This window comes from Heteronotia binoei, chromosome 10 (genome assembly GCF_032191835.1).
Source record: "Heteronotia binoei isolate CCM8104 ecotype False Entrance Well chromosome 10, APGP_CSIRO_Hbin_v1, whole genome shotgun sequence".
Classification (NCBI taxonomy): domain Eukaryota; kingdom Metazoa; phylum Chordata; class Lepidosauria; order Squamata; family Gekkonidae; genus Heteronotia; species Heteronotia binoei.
Window position 1 is genome coordinate 73,847,084 of NC_083232.1, and position 17,559 is coordinate 73,864,642.

Here is a 17,559-nt window from a genome sequence, read left to right on the forward strand (position 1 = left end):
TAATAGCCACTGATGGACCTCTGCTCCATATGTTTATCCAATCCCCTCTTGAAGCTGGCTTGTAGCCACCGCCACCTTCTGTGGCAGTGAATTCCATGTGTTAATTACCCTTTGGGTGAAGAGGTACTTCCTTTTATCCTTTCTAACCCGACTGCTCAGCGATTTCATTGAATGCCCACAAGTTCTTGTATTGTGAGAAAGGGAGAAAAGGACTTCTTTCTCTACTTTCTCCATTTGTGTCCCTTTATGCATTTGTATACCTTTATGCTGCTCCCTGGACCCCATGAGAACCTTGGCCTCATTCTTCATCATCTGTTACAACCATCTAGAAAGCAAATTCAGGCCAAACTTAATTGTACATGTGGATGGTGATGTTCATAAATGCACAGACTTCATTCAAACTGGAGAAGTGTTTTTTCTCCCATTAATGTTTTTGGCTCACAGAAGTCCTTCTCTGCCTTACAGTTACGAGAACTGGAAGACAAGTATGCTGAGTGCATGGAAATGCTTCATGAGGCACAAGAAGAGCTAAAGAACCTTCGGAACAAGACTATGCCAAATGCCATCTCCCGCCGCTACCACTCATTAGGCCTTTTCCCCATGGTAAGAAGCATTACAAAAAATCCTTTTTAGAAAACACAGCCCTTGCTAAATCCAGTGCAGCTTTTGTTAGCTTAAGGAAATAGATTATTTCTGTTAACACATGCAGAAGAATTGGAATCACCAGTTTGAATCTGTTAAATGGAGGGGAAGCCTGAGTTCATGCATGCTAATAAAACCCATTTTAAGTCTTATAGAGATAGGGTTATCTTTTGTTAAATATCATCACTTTTAGAGGGAAATCTTTCCAAGTGCCCTGGTAGATGGCAATAATTCACATTTCATTGGGGGGGGGGATCACTCCCTCAGCAAAGAAATCATGACCATTATATGTGCTGAATGCTTACAACTACAGTGGGTGTTACAGTGGTTTCAGTCTTGTCTGGATAGACTGAAAGTAGTCACGGATGACCCTGACTCAGCAGTGTTCTGTAGGATCTTTCCTTTTGCCAAAGCTTCTGATGCATTTCTATTGCACGTTTGATAAAATGGCCCCTCACTTCCAAAAGTGGATTTGATTTTCTGATTTTTTTTAAATTAAAATTTATTAAACTACATCAACACCAAAGAGACAGAAAAGAAACTTAAGCATATCAATACATACATTGCCCATTACATACTGGACTTGTGGATGTTTAATGGACATACAAATTGCTTTGTGAATGTCACAGTTGCATTCATTTTCTGAAAGTACTAGTTCAGGTGGAAAGTGGTGGTGCCCCAAAATATACCTATAAATCCTTCTCTAGGAAGTGTAAAGATGAATAAAGATCCTGGGTGCCATGTAGACAATAAGAGGATTTGGGGTAGTCTAAGAAAGACTGTAATCTTTAGCAGCCTACATGCTACAGCAAATTTTGGCACAGGTTATATAAATGACTTCTTAGACCATCACCTCTCTTTTCTCCCCCCCCCCCTCCAAATATTGGGTACTTAGGAGGTTTTATAAAGTTATCTGTCAGCTGCATGACCTGCTGCCAGCGGAAAGTTGCTAATCGAAGAGTATGGGGAGGTGTTGGCCTTGGTTGTGGGTGGGGACTTCTGGACATTGTTTGCTTCATAGCTTTTTTTTCCCTTTGATAACTTAATTTGGAAAGATATCCACAGAAATGTAAATTAACCTATTCCATCTTACAAACAGAATTGGCCATCAATGGGTTTATGGAGCTTTCTTTACATATCAGGGCAGGGAGGTTTACCTTCCATAAATCACTTCAGCAAACCCTTATAAAACAGAAATTTACCTATACTTTTATTTGCTTTTGCTGTGTGCAGGATGATGGATTAGTTTATGAAGTATCAAATCACATAGAAGTTCCTTTTTTAGATGAGCCATATCTGACTACTGTCATGATCCTCTCTACAGAAACAGATTTATATGTTAATGCGATGCTGTTTAAAATTGCCTTAACAGGATTCTTTGGCAGCAGAAATTGAAGGATCAATGCGAAAAGAACTGCATCTGGATGATCCCGACTCTCCCAACTTAACGTAGGACCAATACATCGCGAAATATTTACATGATATTTTAAGCAGAAAAAATAACATAATAAAACCAAAATGTTATATAATCTAGGGGGGTGCAGGTTTTTTTTTTTCAGTTTTCTTGAGAAAACCCAGATACATTTGGGATGACAAAATACACCTGAAAAATACACTATTGGGATTTTTGGGGTATATTGTCAGCTCAGGTAGATCCAAATTCACACCCCTAATATAACCCTATTTAATGTGAACTTGTGTTCTAGTTTGTTCAAGCAGGAAATATAGAGCTAAACTTGTTATTCAGGTTTAGGAATGGTTCCTTAGCTAGAGGTGAAAGGTACCAAGAACATAGCTTTAAAGATAGGTGGTGTTTTGCAAATGAAAAATAAAAGAATAACCTCTACTTGGGAAAAATGTTCTCTGGAGAATATGAACAATGTGGATTAAAATGGCATCTAATTTTCTCCAAGGGCCTTTTATGTAACTTCATATTACTTTAGTGAATCACTGGATAAATTGAGAGAAAGAATGCTGCTTAGGTTCTGCATAGTTAGAACTCTGCATGACTAGATACTTACAAATGACCACTTTTTACCAGTATAGTTTTGGAAGCTCATGATGCAGCAATCTTGATGATTGTGAGCCGCCCTGAGTCCGCTTGCGGAGAGGGCGGGATATAAGTGAAATGTAATAAATAATAATAAATAAATGAAGCTAAGCAGAACAAAGTGTGGTCTAGGTATGGAGACCACCTGGGAACCTTGTGTATGCTGGTCACAGCATACTGGAGAAATAAGTGAAGCTGAATATAAATGAAGTGAATAAATAAGGGTGTTAGATGAGGACAGTTGACCCATGCATTTGCCACCACACAGAAACTGCTTGAAATAGTTCTGTGGGTCAGCATATGCCTTGACTCATGACACAGGCTGGACAGCTATCTACATCTCTGCAAGTGGCTGCAACAAGGTTTGCAGGAAGGAAATGACCCGATTCACGTGGTGAGCCACTGTATGGAAATAGCTCACTGTGTGGTGGCTACTGGCATGTAGAACAACAGTTTAAAGTGGCCTTAATGTGCCAGCAGTAGTTTAGCCCTAAGTCACATGTAGATCTTTTGTTGATTCTGACAGCACAATCACGAGTAGGTCATACCTTCTGCCACTGTTGCATTTCTGGTGCAGGTGCAACGGAATTATCCCTCTTTCTCAGTTAAAACATTGGGATTTCATGCTCCACTTGCTTCAGGAAGATGACAGTGTACCAGGGAACTCTGTTTCATTTCAGTCAGTACTGAAATCTCCTTGACTGAACATGAGAAAAATCCAGAATTCTAGTGATCTCTTTTGCAATTCAGGATCTTTTGGTTTAGTTTTTGCCCCAGCAGTGGGAGGAGTGGCAGTAAGTATAGGATGAGTCTGTGAGCTTCCCCCATTCACAGCTTGGAATACAGTCTCTGACACCCAGAAACTGCTTGAAATAGTTTTTGTAGCAGGAACTCCTTTGCCTATTAGGCTACACCCCCCCTCATGTAGCCAATCCTCCAAAAGCTTACAGTAAGCCCTGTAAAAAGAGCTCTGTAAGCTCTTAGAGGATAGGTTACATCAGGGGCAGTGTAGCCTAATAGGCAAAGGAGTTCCTACTGCAAAAAAAGCCCTGCTGACATCCAATAACAAGTAACAGATTCAGAGAGTAGCTGATCCTGAAGAATGTGGAAAGTTACTGTCTTACAGCGCTTCTTTTTCTGTGTAGAACAGTAAATAATATAGTTTTACATTGCTGATCACAGGATTGAATATTTATAGGGCATGATATGATGCTGTTCCTGAAGATATAAGCACCTGGGTTGCTTTTGATGATTATTAACTTTTTCTTTATCAGCCAGCACAAAAGAGTCTTTGACACGGTACGAAATGTCAACCAGGTGGTGAAGCAGAGATCCCTAACCCCCTCTCCAATGAACATCCCAGGATCCAACCAGTCTTCAGCAATGAACTCTGTCATTTCTAGCTGTGTCAGCACCCCACGATCCAGCTTCTATGGAGGAGACATCTCCAATATTGTAATAGACAACAAGACTAATAGCATCATCCTAGAAACTGAATCCGACTCTGGGTCAGTACTGTGCATTTTAGGCTGCCTTGCGTTCTTTACAAGTACTCCCAGAGCAAGAACAATGTCATTAGAATCCTTCTCTTCTTTTCAGTTATTTGTATCACAAATTTTCATAAAGTTGAACCAGAACGGTGCTTCTAGAACTGTTTAATGCTTGTTTGCACATATTGTTTTATATTTCACTAATTTAAACATCAAAATAGTATTCAGGCAAAATGTTTTGGTATTGGCGATGACTGTTAGTTGGATCTGACCAGCTTTTCCACTGTTGAAAAGGAAAGAGGCATCCTGGTGGACTATCCAAGGAAGTTAAGCAACAATCATGGGGCCTACATTAAAAACCCATATGGAGTGGGAACTGTATTTTGGGGCAGGGGGGGGGCTGAGTGAGATTAAGTGAAAAAGCTGCTTGCCCAATGTAACTGAAACCAGACTGAAGATTTGATTTTGACCTTTGTAGGTCACGGGGTGGGGGGTCAGTTTTTCCTGCCAACTACTGGTATGTACCAGGCTATATCATCTATATTGGTAAAAGCAGCTGTACATCCTGCATACTTCTATACCAGGATATATATTGACGGCTCCTAGGTTGTAGGATTGTATTTAGTTAACATGGGCTGACCCTTTTCCAGTCCCCCAGTTTGTTTCATATATTTTAATAGTTATGGAATTAGAATCTGTTTTCCTAGGATTTTAAATACCAGCATTTTGGCTTTTTCCCCTTAAACCCCTCTTGATGCATGAGTGCAGAACCTTCATGTGAAACCTTACAAAGTGTGCATTTTCTGTCTTTTTTTAGAAATGAAGAAAAGAAAAAACCTGGAACTCCAGGAACACCTGGCTCTAGTGACCTGGAAACGGCTCTCCGAAGGTTGTCTCTTCGGAGAGAAAACTATCTGTCAGAGAGGAAGTTCTTCGAAGAAGAGCAGGAAAGAAAACTAAGGGAATTGGCAGAAAAGGGTCAACTCCATAGTGGCACCGTTACTCCCACAGAGAGTATCATGTCGTTGGGAACTCACTCCAGGTTTTCTGAATTCACTGGGTATTCAGGAATGTCCATCAGCAGTCGCTCATACCTCCCAGAGAAGCTTCAGATTGTGAAGCCCTTAGAAGGTGATAATAAAGCACCTCGTCCTTTATCTGTTCTTCTTAGTGATGGTTTGTGGTCTCTTCTCCACCAGCAGGAAGCTGGAAACCTCTGTAACACATATTCATTTTACTTCAGGGATAGTCATCCACGTTGCTTGTTCGAACTCTTCTAAAGCTAAGAGTTTGGAGGGTTTTTTGAAGCAAACAACATCCGGAGTAAAATTTTGTGTGCTGTGTCTAAAATATATTTCATTAGAATATTCATATAACTCTGAATTTCATTTGCTTTCCCTTGCCATTCACATATTCATGCATTTCTGTGCACAGGGAGCAAGACAGGGACTGGAGAGATCTTAGTCTGGAGCAATGAATTTAAATACTTTGTTCCACTGAAGTGTTATTTCTAGGTACTGAGGCAACATTCCCAAATCACATGTACCCTACTTATTCTGTGGATTTCCAAATGAATGCTACAAAATAGCACAAAGTGTTTTACAATCTTAAGACCTATGTTAAGGAATTTGTATGGCTCATATGCATTGCAATCCAATGCACAGTTGAATTTCATATAATAAATAGATGACATTTTAGAAAGTACATAAATGGGTGTTGCATCACGTTGTGGATCTTTCCACTGTTTGATTTTTAAGTCCATAGACTAGTTCAATATGGCAGTATCTATCAGTTTTGACCATTGTAGGAAGAAAAAAAGACCACTATTCTTTTAATGAGAGGAGAGTCTTTATTTTGTGTAAAAGTTTCATGCATGTGCAGCCAGCTCAGAAAAATCAACAAGATCATCTTCCCTTTTTTATTGAAATTTTTAAATCACTTTACAGAAAGAAAAGCCTACCTTCATTTACTGATCATTGGCCTTGTAATAGATTTCTGTTATTCAACTCTCTCTCCACTTTCTTCTTGAATAAACTTTCAATCTCCATAACCTTTTGTCTCTTTTGATTTTTCATTTTGTTCCATTTTTTCTTAATCTATTGAACCTTTTCTGCCATTTCTGTAGTTCATTTTCAAAGTTTAAAAGTGTTTATTGTGTGGTTTGTTGTTTTGGTGAGGAAATGAGTTTTTTTGTTACTCAGTCTCTGTCCTCTTGAAATTTGGAATTGAAGTTGGAGTAATATTTTAGAATAACTTATTTTTAATACTAACTGTAATCCATTGTTTTTTATATTTGAGTATTATGTTTATTACTGTGGAATGTGTCTACTTAAAGAGATGTTTACAATAGATTATTCAAGAAAATCTGATGTTTTCTTAAACTGCTTCTCATGAAGACTATTGCCAGATGCAGAATTTGTTATGAAAGAACTGGTAATGGATCCTTTAGTTCCATGTAGGTAAAAACGAAGGATTCATTACAAATTAGCCAACAACAGGGCTTTTTTTGTAGGAAAATTCCAGCAGGAACTCATTTGCATATTAAACCACACCCTCTGACATCACCATTGTTTCACATGGGGTTTTGGTAGAGAAAGCCCAGCAGTAACTCATTTACATGTTAGGCCACACCCTCTGATACCAAGCCAGCCAGAACTGTATTCCTGTGCTTTCCTGCTCAAAAAAAGCCCTGGCCAACAGTATGGATACTTTTTGCCCACTGGCTCTCAGGAATAAAGGTGGGAGGGCACTCAATGGTGTTCATTGGGTGGGGGGGATGTCAGAATGTCCTTAAGGCTTCAGAACTGTGTGGCTGTTGTCATTAGAAAAGTGCTCATCAATTCAAGCATTTGTATGCAAATATTAAGTATGACAGTTTTAGGTATTTTGGTACATTTTTGCTACTTGTGTTTAAACTTGTCACAGCCTTAGGTTGGGAAGCAATATAGACTATATCTGAGCTGAAAAAATATCTGAAAAATACCTTATTAGTATTTTCCTGCTGTTTTTTCAGCCAGCTATAAATTTGGGTATTATTTCAGCTATCCAAAATAACCAAGCCCCCTAAATCCTGAAACTATTCAGGATTTTTAAGGACTGTCAAATAGTCAAAGTTAAAGGGTGTTAAAGGAGGAGAGGAAGAAGAGGAGATTGGATTTACACCCTGCACTTCACTCAGTCTTAGAGCAGCTTACAATCTCCTTTCCTTCCTCTTCCACAGCAGGCACCCTGTGAAGTAGGTTGAGCTGAGAAAACTCTGACAGAAACTACTGTTGAGAGGAACAGCTCTTTGAGAACTTGTGACTGACTCAAGGTCACATCAGTAAGTGCATGTGAAGGAGTGGGGAATCAAACCCACTTCTCCCAAATAAGAGTCCACACACTTGACCACTACACAAAACTGTCTCTCCTTGTCCCTATAAACACCTTCTGGGTAAACTTGCTGCTTGGAGAAGATATTTAAAGGAACTGTGAGCCCTATAAACACCTTTGGAGTTCCCTCACAGCTTGGAGAAGGCATTTAAAGGGAACATGTTTTCTTCCTCCATTGAAACCTATTAAGGATGGGAGCACCTTATTTGGGGGCCCATAGAAATGGACCCCCTGATTCAATCTTTTTGAAACTTGGAGAGTTTATTGAGGAGAGGCACTAGCAACTATGCTGCAAATTTGGTAGCTCTAACTCAAAACATAGCCTCCCCAGAGCCCCAGAATTCCTGGATTGATTCCTCATTGTACCTTATGAGGAGCATTGGTATAATGGAGCTGGAAAAATTCAAGATTTCTGAAAAATATTGAATCTGAATACCATACTGGTATTGGGATTTGAGAATATTGGAAAATACCAATATTTTTCAGGTTCAATATACCCCAAACCCAAAAATATCGGGGGGGGAAATTGCACACCCCTTATATTGTTCTTATACATTGTTTCTGTCTGTGCGATTTCTGTTCAAGTTAATAGAGTCTATGGCATGTAATTATCCAGTAGTCCTGGTAGTGGTTGAGTCCTCACTACTGAGAACGTAGCTCCTCCTCTCCAGGACCACTGAGAAATAAGCTTCATGATAAGTGAAACAAAGCTTCTAGTTTCTACAGGTGCAGGGAGGGGTAATTTTTGTCAATCCCAATCATGTGGAAAATCTTCATTTGGGGCTGCTGTGAGAGGGGAGAATGGTGAAAGTTGACCACCTTGTACCCAAGGAAACCTATGTGTGATCCAACTCAATGTTTATTTCACTATTTCAAAATTAATTTAAGACAGATTCTGTAATGAGAATGATAGATAGCAGCACTCTGTTTTTATAGATTCCACTTAGAAAAATTTTCTTTGCCCATGACTGTAATCACTTAAACCCATCTATATGCTATCTAAAATGACAGAGGAAACTCATGAGTACACTCTGTGACAACCTAGTTTTGCTTTTGCAAGCAGTTCTCTTAATTTTTGCATACAGTTTTCAGATATCCATAGCTTTTAGCCCATTTTTGGTGATGCTTCTGTTGCTTTAACAGCAATGCTGAAGAAACCATGATTGCCATGAGAGCAAGAGAAACTTACTGTAGGGAGAGTCATAGTTGCTCTTGTATCTGTCAGAATTTAAACTGTACATTGAGGTTGAAATTCACAAATCCACTTTTAAATTGAGATAGTCACCTGACAACAGATGTGGTGCTATCATGTTATTGTCCATGTTACTCTGAAACAAGCTAACTCTCTCTGAGTGGCAGAAGTACAAAAGCATTCACTTGACTTCCAGGACAGATACCCAGTCAGTTCACAGATGTCAGGGAAGCACATAAATGTTGTTGGCTGTATTTTGTTTTTCTGTATTCCAATTATTGTGCTTTGAGTTTAATGTCACAATGGGTAAAAAGAAATGTTTTGACTCTTCTAAATTGGGACATGTCTTTCAATTTATATCCTAATGCTAGGTCTCAATGGAGACTATCCAGCCATGTGAGCACAAACAACCTGTATTTTTTTCTTAAATTAGGCTACATTACATCATTTACAGGATAGTTCCTTCCTTAGTTCGTGGTGATGATTTTAGCTTCATGAAGTCACTGTGTCATATTTTTAATCTATGTAACTGAATCTAAAACTGTTCATAATTTTCATTTTATAACATAGATGGGCAGCCGTGTTGGTCTGAAGCAGTAGAACAAAGCAGAAGTCAAGTAGCACCTTTAAGACCAACCAAGTTTTATTCAGAATGTAAGCTTTCATGTGTTTGTCTGATGAAGTGTGCTTAGAACACACGAAAGTTTACATTATGAATAAAACTTGGTTGGTCTTAAAGGTGCTACTTGACTCCTGTTTCATTTTATAAATTATGGATGGAAGTAAATTTCAATCTAATTTCATGACTTGGCCCTCCATCCAAAATTTCAACCTTATAAAATCAAACGTGCTTCAACTTTTTTAAACTCATTGTTTCCATGTTTTATGTATTTTTATAATTCATTCATTCCTCACTCAAAATGTTTTCCATCCAAGGATGAATCTACAGGTACAGTACCATACATATACGTGCTTTAGCAAGTTATTTTCATATATAAGTTTGCTTGGCTATTAAGGACTACTGGCTAGGCGAACATGCAGAAGTTCAAATCTTTATTTTGTTTTCCTTTATATAATTACAGAGCTGGTGTTGTTTTTGCTGTTCTTCTAGTTACTGGGTCTTCCCTTTCTGATTTCTTTCAACCATTTTAGTTTTCAAAAACAAATCCATAAATGTCTGATGTTCACATTTTTGATAACTTGCCAGTATGGGTATTAGTGCAATCATTTTTTAAAATAATATTTTATCCTGTTAAAGGTAGGAATGACTGCAGTAATTGACAGGGAATAGGTTAAAGAACATTAACATCTTGCTGATGGTCTTAAGCACAAGCAATATTAAATTTGCCCAGATGTTTTAGCACCTTAGTATCCACCACTGAAGCCTCTTGCAGAATGATATTTGAAATGAACGGCAACACTTTAATACCAGCTAGGAGTAGGCCAGTTGAGGAGTTAATCCTACCTAACCTGGGAGAGAGGTCCTTTGCCAAACAATTCTGACTGTCTTTGTTTTGTTACTTCCCAAGGTTCTGCCACTTTGCACCACTGGCAGCAGCTTGCTCAGCCTCATCTGGGGGGAATCCTAGACCCAAGGCCTGGGGTTGTCACTAAGGGCTTCCGGACTCTGGACCTCGACGTAGATGAAGAATACTGCCTTAATGATTTTGAAGAAGATGAGACAGGTGACATAACATTCAAAGGCCTAACTACCTCAACGCCAGTTCAGCACACAGAGACCTCAGGTGAGAGGTCCCAAGCACAAGTGACTGTTTCAGACAGCGAGAATTTTCCAAGTCGCTCTCAGGCTTTCCCAGAGGAGATGCAGGAACCTGCGACTGACGATGATGAGGGGTCTGGTGAGGGAACCTCATTAAGTCCAGTACAGCTGCAGTGTTTACAGGATGTTGATTACTGGGCCATTCTCACATCTCTCCTGAGCAGCATCCACAATGTTGCTTCGTGTGTAGCTGCTGCACACTAGTGCATACAAGAATTAAAATAATCACGTTTCACAAGGACTTCTAACAAGCCATGGCTGTTGCTTTGCTTATTTATTTTACAAATGCATGGTTATCTTCTGTTTTATAGTTTGATACGAGAAGGCTGCTAAAAGTATGTGATGTCGTTAGGTGCCGGGAGAAGGAAGGAAAAGTTAGTTGTGTTTCTGTGTACAAACTATGCATCTGGGTGTACCTATGGATAGTTGAAGCTATAATTTTCATTGTCATCAATCTTAACAAGATTCTTGCATTCTGTCAATAAGGTGCAGTTGCTTATCACAAGAGGCAGCAGATGACTTTGTCACAATACCTAGTGATTAAATACAAGCTGTGTTTGCATAAAGTGCCATCAAGTCACAGATGACTTATGGTGACCCCATAGGCAAATAATTAAGCAGTAATTAAAGTTGGTTTCCTCTGCATAGCCTTCCTGGGGGGGGGGTCTGCATCCAAGTACTGACCCTGCTTAACTTGTAATGAGATTGGTCTATATGATACCATTCCACATCCTGAACACAATCTAGAACATAGATAATAAGAGACATTCTTTGGTTGCTCTTTAAATAATCATCACTTTAAAACAAGCTATCAGGTTCTCCAAATTTACAAATTTCATTTTTTGTGTGTGAGAGCCTGTGGTCCCTTCCATTGTGGAGATCATGCCAAAACACAATTGGACTGCATGGTGGGGGATGAAGAAGGGAATAGCAGCAATTTATATGCTGGATCCATTGTTGTAATCGTAGTTGTAATTGTGAGAGGTTGTGCTGTATTTTCAAGTCTTAACAGATAGACTGTGTTTTAAAATTCTCTAGATAGAAACTTACACAACATTACTTAAAAAAAAAAAAGAAAGCTGGGAATTGAGAGAACCAGATAGTCAGTTCATTAAAATTCTGTAGCCTATTTTTAAAAACAAAAGTCCTCTGGTGGAAGGGAGGGAAATGGTCACCATCTGGGACTGGGATTGGGAAAACTGCACCGACATCCATGAGACCAGGAGGATCAGATTTTCCCTTCCACGTGCGTGTCACCCTGACTTTGCAATCTACAGTTTGGAGATAATTGCAGGAAAGATGGGTAAACTCTGGAAGATGCATGGAAACAGCATAATGCTGTAGGAAAGCAGGAAGGGGAGACTGCTTCCTGTGGCATCCAAGCTGGGCAAATAAGCAGCATTTACGTAACCTAATAATATGTCCTAATTGAAACTGGGTTTTGTCTGGTTTTTCTTAAAAAAAAAAAAAGAGCCCAGTTTAATACAATGCAGATGAATTGTCTTTAAGATGTCATTAGTATATAAGCTGAAACAAGGGAGCAATAAACTAGCATTCTAAGAGACAGGAATAGGTTAGAACCTTTTATCCTGCTTGAGCAATTAATGTTTCCCAATCTCAGTCTAAAATTAAGGATTATATCTACATCCTTTCCAAGAAAAAAGTATTCTATTTTAAATAAAATAGTAGAATGTATTGTTACGTTGCGCTGGGTTAACAGCAGCGGAAACATTCAGAGGCTCCTTACCACAAAATGGAAGCAGTGGATGGCAGCCGGCTTGCCGGTTGTCTAGTCAGCCCAGGCTGCTTAGGAGGAAAAGGAGAGAAGCAAGGCAGCTAAAACAGGCCATCGAAGCTACTCTTACCAGCTGCGCCTTCTGGCTCTGTCCAGAAACGCAAGACGTTTTTTGTCCCATCGGTTCAGTGTCCAGGACTGACTTGAAATATCACTTCCATCAGAGGAATTCTCCATGCAAGGTAGCACACGGGACATTTCCAGGAGGTGGTGACCTGCCCTGACCTTCCTGCCTCCACAGGTGCATTGTGGGTAAATCCTGCTAAGCCACAATCAGAACCCCTTTCTCCCCATCACTGTTTTATCTTGTTCGGTCATTGTTTGACCCCAGTCTGTGAGCCACCCTGAGCCTGCCTTCGGTGGGGAGGGCAGGATATAAATAAAATAAATAAAAATAAAGTAATATTAGTCATACTGAGGCCTAAAACCACAAACTTTACGAACGTTTTGAAGGACTTGAAGAGGCTAATAATGCTTTCTGATCTCTGAAATGTTTGCACAGAATATATATAAAGTGTTCAAGACTATAATGCCCATAGATATTGCCTTGTAACTTCATTTGAAATCTTACAAACACAGCAGAATCTGGTATTTGGAAGTCTCCACACTCCCTTCCAGCAGCACTGCAAGGGCTAATCCAAAGTCCTGTGGCAGAGAGACAGGCTGCCATAATGGTTGGGATCCAGATCTTTTTTGGAGAGGGTGAAGGACTGCAGTTGTTCAACAATGTCCCAATGTTGTGGTGGGCAGTGAATTTCATCATAGCTTGTAGTTCCCTCCTTGTAGGTCATGGGATGTACGAGAACACATCCCTGTATTTAGAAGTCCATCCTATGTGCCTTGGCTCTGAAGCGAAGCCTTTGTCTGTCTGTGTGTCTAGCTGAATAAGCTGCTGTTATTTTTATTGACTTGGCACAGGAATGAAATCCTCGGAAAGTCTTCCATGAATTTGTGCAAATCTGATCATTTACAGGAAGTTTACTTTTTCCTATTGTGTTCAAAGGGCAGAGAATGCTACAGCCATGTGAAAAGCAACGCTGTTGACTACTGGAGGATTCTGTTTATCCAGGTTTCCTTAGTAATACCTTTGCAGGATTGGGCATCTTAGTTCTCAAAGCTGATTTATCTTTGATTCTTAAGCTCTTCTTATTGTGCTCAATTACCACTTTTAGCAGCCTTTTCCTATCTTGCATATTCATTAACATCTATGAACGTGTTCGGTTGTGGGCTTATTTTCTTTTCACTTTTGCTTAGTGCAGCTGTATCTCTTCTAATATAACTGTATGAGAAAATAAAATTTAAATGGATGATGGAGATAAAGGGGAAATAGCAACAGTCCCTATGCTGAAGTCTAATGAGTGTGTAATCTAGAACACAAGAGTCTTTGGGCAATAACCAATTTATTGTGGCATAAGAATTGGTGTGACTTGATCCATGGGGTTGCAAAGAGTCAGACTTGGCTGTGGGACTGAACAACAAGAGTTCATAGATGGAGGCTTATGCACAATAAATCTTTTAGGTGCCACAAGGAGTCTCTTGTTTTTGATCTCAGACTAACAGCTACTCCCCTGGAATTAATCTAAAATTATCCTTACTTTGGCCTTTTTTGTCTCCCAGCACTGATTTGTGTCAAGTCCTCAGATATTTTTCTCCAAAATAACTTTTACCTTCATTGGTTGTTTGAGATTTTCTCTAGCATTTGCCTTTTTACTTTCTCCATATTAATTAAGAGAATCATGATTGCTAGGTCCTGCCCCTTCTATGTGAATTAATTTACATTGTGCATGTTAATCCCTGATGCATATGAAGCATCAACATTATCAGTTCTTGAGGTGATGTAAAGATTTTTTTAAAAACCCTTGTACTGACAACCATGTTAGAATACACAGCAATTTGTGGCAAAGAACTCCAGTTTTAAGTCACTGTCATTTATTTAGTCACATTCACCTGTCAGCTTTTTGCTGATTTATGCAAACAGTTGTATTGAGGGTCTGTGTGGCTGCACATGAGACTTTTTTCTCTAGTTTCTTTTTCTTGCCTCAAATCACAGAAGAAATGTAAGCCCGGCAAGGGAAGATCTTTGTGTATTTCTCAGCCTTTGAAAGTGTGGTTTGTGGGTATGATGTAACTAGTTCGTCAAACCATTGTCCTGTCTTACTAAAATATGACCTGCACTTTGGGAACATGTTGAATGTTGGGAGGAAGAAAGCTTAGTGGTGGGGAATCTCACCGCATGTATGTTTGAGCATGTTTTAACACCACTAACACAAAAGCTTGGTTTACTAAGCAAGAGAACCTATGCAATCATGATCTCTTTGCTATTGTACTTAACTTTGGATCATATCTCAGTGAACTTGTTGGGTGCATGGCCCTTCTTGTTTTGAAATTAGCCATAAAGTATGTCAGGTGGTAGAAGGTCAGCACAATTGCATCAATGGGTGACAAAGAGTGTGGGGAAGGTGATAGTGATTAAAATGTTATCATGAACTCACTTGTTTACTATGCTTATGGGCGTCTTGAGAAAAAGAAACAATTTCTTACTTATACTTATTTGCTGACCTCAACATATAACTTTCCATTTGATTGAACCCACTTTCTCTTTTCCCACAGTTACTTTATAAACATCTTTCATTTCCTAGATCTAGATTCGGTCTATAGCCTATTTTAAAAAAATTCACTCTACTTCTGTATACCTATAGGTATCCTCTTTACCTGTAGGTATCCATCTGCACACAGACTTGTCTTCCCAGACTGTACAATGGGAATACACCCCCTTGGAAAATCATACTGACTTTCATGCCACAGTGATTGGAAAGGCTTCTAAACTAAGATGGGATGAGCTAGTGTAGCTTTCAGTACTTATAGGATTCACAAGACTTACTGAATATCAACAATATTTTTAATGTCATATAGTATTTTCCTCTACATCTTTGTGGTTTTCATAAGCTTGGAATATTGCAAATGAATTTTTCACATCTAGTCAGTGGAAATAAACCTTTTATTGAGCCATAGGTTGGGATAGGAGGAGTTTATTTTGAGCTAAAGTAATATGAGAATGCTTAATGGAATGTTGAGTAATGTGACATACTTTATGGCCAGTTTCAATATATATTCTACAGATGCACTGCATAGCAATTTCTGGTGAAAAATAAGATAAAATTCTAATCTGATCCAGAGAGCCATTTGAATAAGAGCCTTGTTGCGGTACCCTATGACATTATTCTTCTGCCTTTTCCCTTGCATCTTTGGCATCACAGAAAATATTTATGAATGAAAGTTCATAATTGCTATCTGGTGCAGCTGCAAATGTTCTGTCCATGGTTGTGAGAGCAGGGCAGGAGCCAAGGAAAGATTGCAGATGGACAGTAATGGATCCAAAATTGTTATTCTTGTCTTTGCTTGGATTCAGAAGTGCATATGTTTTGTTATTATTTCATAAACATACTCTAGTGCTTACCTCTTAAGCTCCTTGAATATATAGTTGGATCCATTACTGAAACAAAATGTGATTGGAATACTGCCTAGATCAGTGTTGGGGAAGCTGAAATGTATGTTCCAAATGGTGCAGCAGTTTCCAGGTGCCATGAAGTCTTCTTTGCAAAGAGATCTTTTCAGATTTTCTACCAGTCTTGCCACCTGCACACAGTTAAAAAGAAATAGATATTTAGTTGGAAGTTATCCTGTCCAGGGTCCTTCCCACATGCTATTCTGTTATCAGAGTGGCATGGGAAATGATCATAGGGGAGCAGCAGCCACACTGCTCCTGAAATGTAAGAACTGACCTTTAAGAAGAAATGGTTTGTAGGCAGGATGAGGATTGGGACAACCTCATCCTTAAAACAGCCATATCAATGTAAAATCTTGTTGACAACTCCACTAGGATCAAATAGGTGCTACCATGTTGACAAAAGTTGCCCAAAATACATAGAAAGTTAAATGATTGGAAACTCGCTACATTTCACCTTCCTTACACAGATTTTGTGTGAAGTATTGCATCACTTTTGCATCTGTTTGAGCACAAAACTTATTTTTCTTTTCGTTTTTAAATATAAATGCAAAGAATGTGCTTTTTTTTCAAATGTAGTACATCATCCTGGGAAGTGCATGTCACAAACCAACTCCACCTTCACGTTTACCACCTGCCGCATTCTGCACCCTTCTGATGAGCTCACACGAGTCACTCCAAGGTAAGGGGTTCCAGTGAGCTCTCATGTCTCCCTGGAGTCTAGCCAAGTAGGGGAGGGCATTTCACAATCACATATCTCAGAATTCTGTATGCTATAAACTTCACTCTGGTTCAGCTCACCATCGTATCTTCTTGTAGTGTTTACATATCCAAAATCATCAAAGAAATCCAGAATATGTTTCTGTGTTACATAATCACTGTCAGGGACAGGTCTGATGATGCTTAATCCAAATGATTAACTACCAATAATTTTAGAAGGTGCTTCTGTGTAATTTTACCTCTCATTGAATCATGATATGGCATATGGAATGAGAATAGAGAAAAGGAAAATGCTCAAGGTAGAATGGAATGCCATCTTCCTTTTTTTCAGGTGTACCTAAAGCCTCCCACTTTTGTTTCAATGTATGACTATCCCAGGATGGAACAACGTGACACCAGTATTGTGAATAGTTACTTAAAAAAGACCTGCTCTTTCTTGTCTGGGCAAGTGTAGCTGGAAACAGTTGTTGGAGGGGAATGAAACTGTCTTTAGGAAGTACAACATGAGAATGACTTTGGTCATATTCCATTCATACTAGATAGAACAGGATATTCCTCTTCATGTTTTGAAAGGGAAATCTGTCCTAACAAGACAGGAGATTCAGTGTAATAGCCTTCATATATATTGCATCCAGTTTTCTTCATATTTTTCTGTCTTCATCTTTGTGACCCTTGGCTCCAGTTTGGTTTCTTAGCTGTATCATTTTCCACTCTCCCTTACACACAGTATTGGTTGCCGATCATTGGTTTCATCAAGTTTTTTTTTAGATAACCCTCATGGTTATCTGAAAAGCACTGGAAAAACTGTGAGGGGGGGGGAGGAGTGCAAACCTGCAAATAATAACTTTGTGTAAGGGAGGGGGAAAGCTGCTACTGTAAGAAACCAAGGTGGACCAAAAGTCTGTTGCAGAAAGCTCAGTGACTTAACATTGCTGCCTAAACAGTAGGGAAAACAACTTAGGGCAAACGGACGTGAGTTGCAAGCACAGGCAGAGCAAATCATGGTCATGATT

The 17,559-nt window shown here is 39.2% G+C and overlaps 1 protein-coding gene across 13 annotated transcripts in view; it reads left to right on the forward strand.

The window, feature by feature from the left end:
• The window catches only part of TRAK1 (trafficking kinesin protein 1), a 114,494-nt gene that overhangs the window by 89,418 nt on the left and 7,517 nt on the right, over nt 1–17,559 (forward strand). For 5 of the 13 annotated variants that reach the window (XM_060247515.1, XM_060247513.1, XM_060247517.1 and 2 more), the window contains 6 exons: nt 466–603; nt 2,015–2,091; nt 3,967–4,200; nt 5,000–5,313; nt 10,276–10,605; nt 16,406–16,508. In XM_060247515.1, coding sequence (XP_060103498.1) covers nt 466–603; nt 2,015–2,091; nt 3,967–4,200; nt 5,000–5,313; nt 10,276–10,605; nt 16,406–16,508 — 1,196 coding nt within the window. Of the gene's footprint in view, nt 1–465; nt 604–2,014; nt 2,092–3,966; nt 4,201–4,999; nt 5,314–10,275; nt 10,606–13,324; nt 13,391–16,405; nt 16,509–17,559 lie in introns of all 13 variants that reach the window. The other 8 variants (XM_060247521.1, XM_060247523.1, XM_060247522.1 and 5 more) reach the window with 4 other exon arrangements.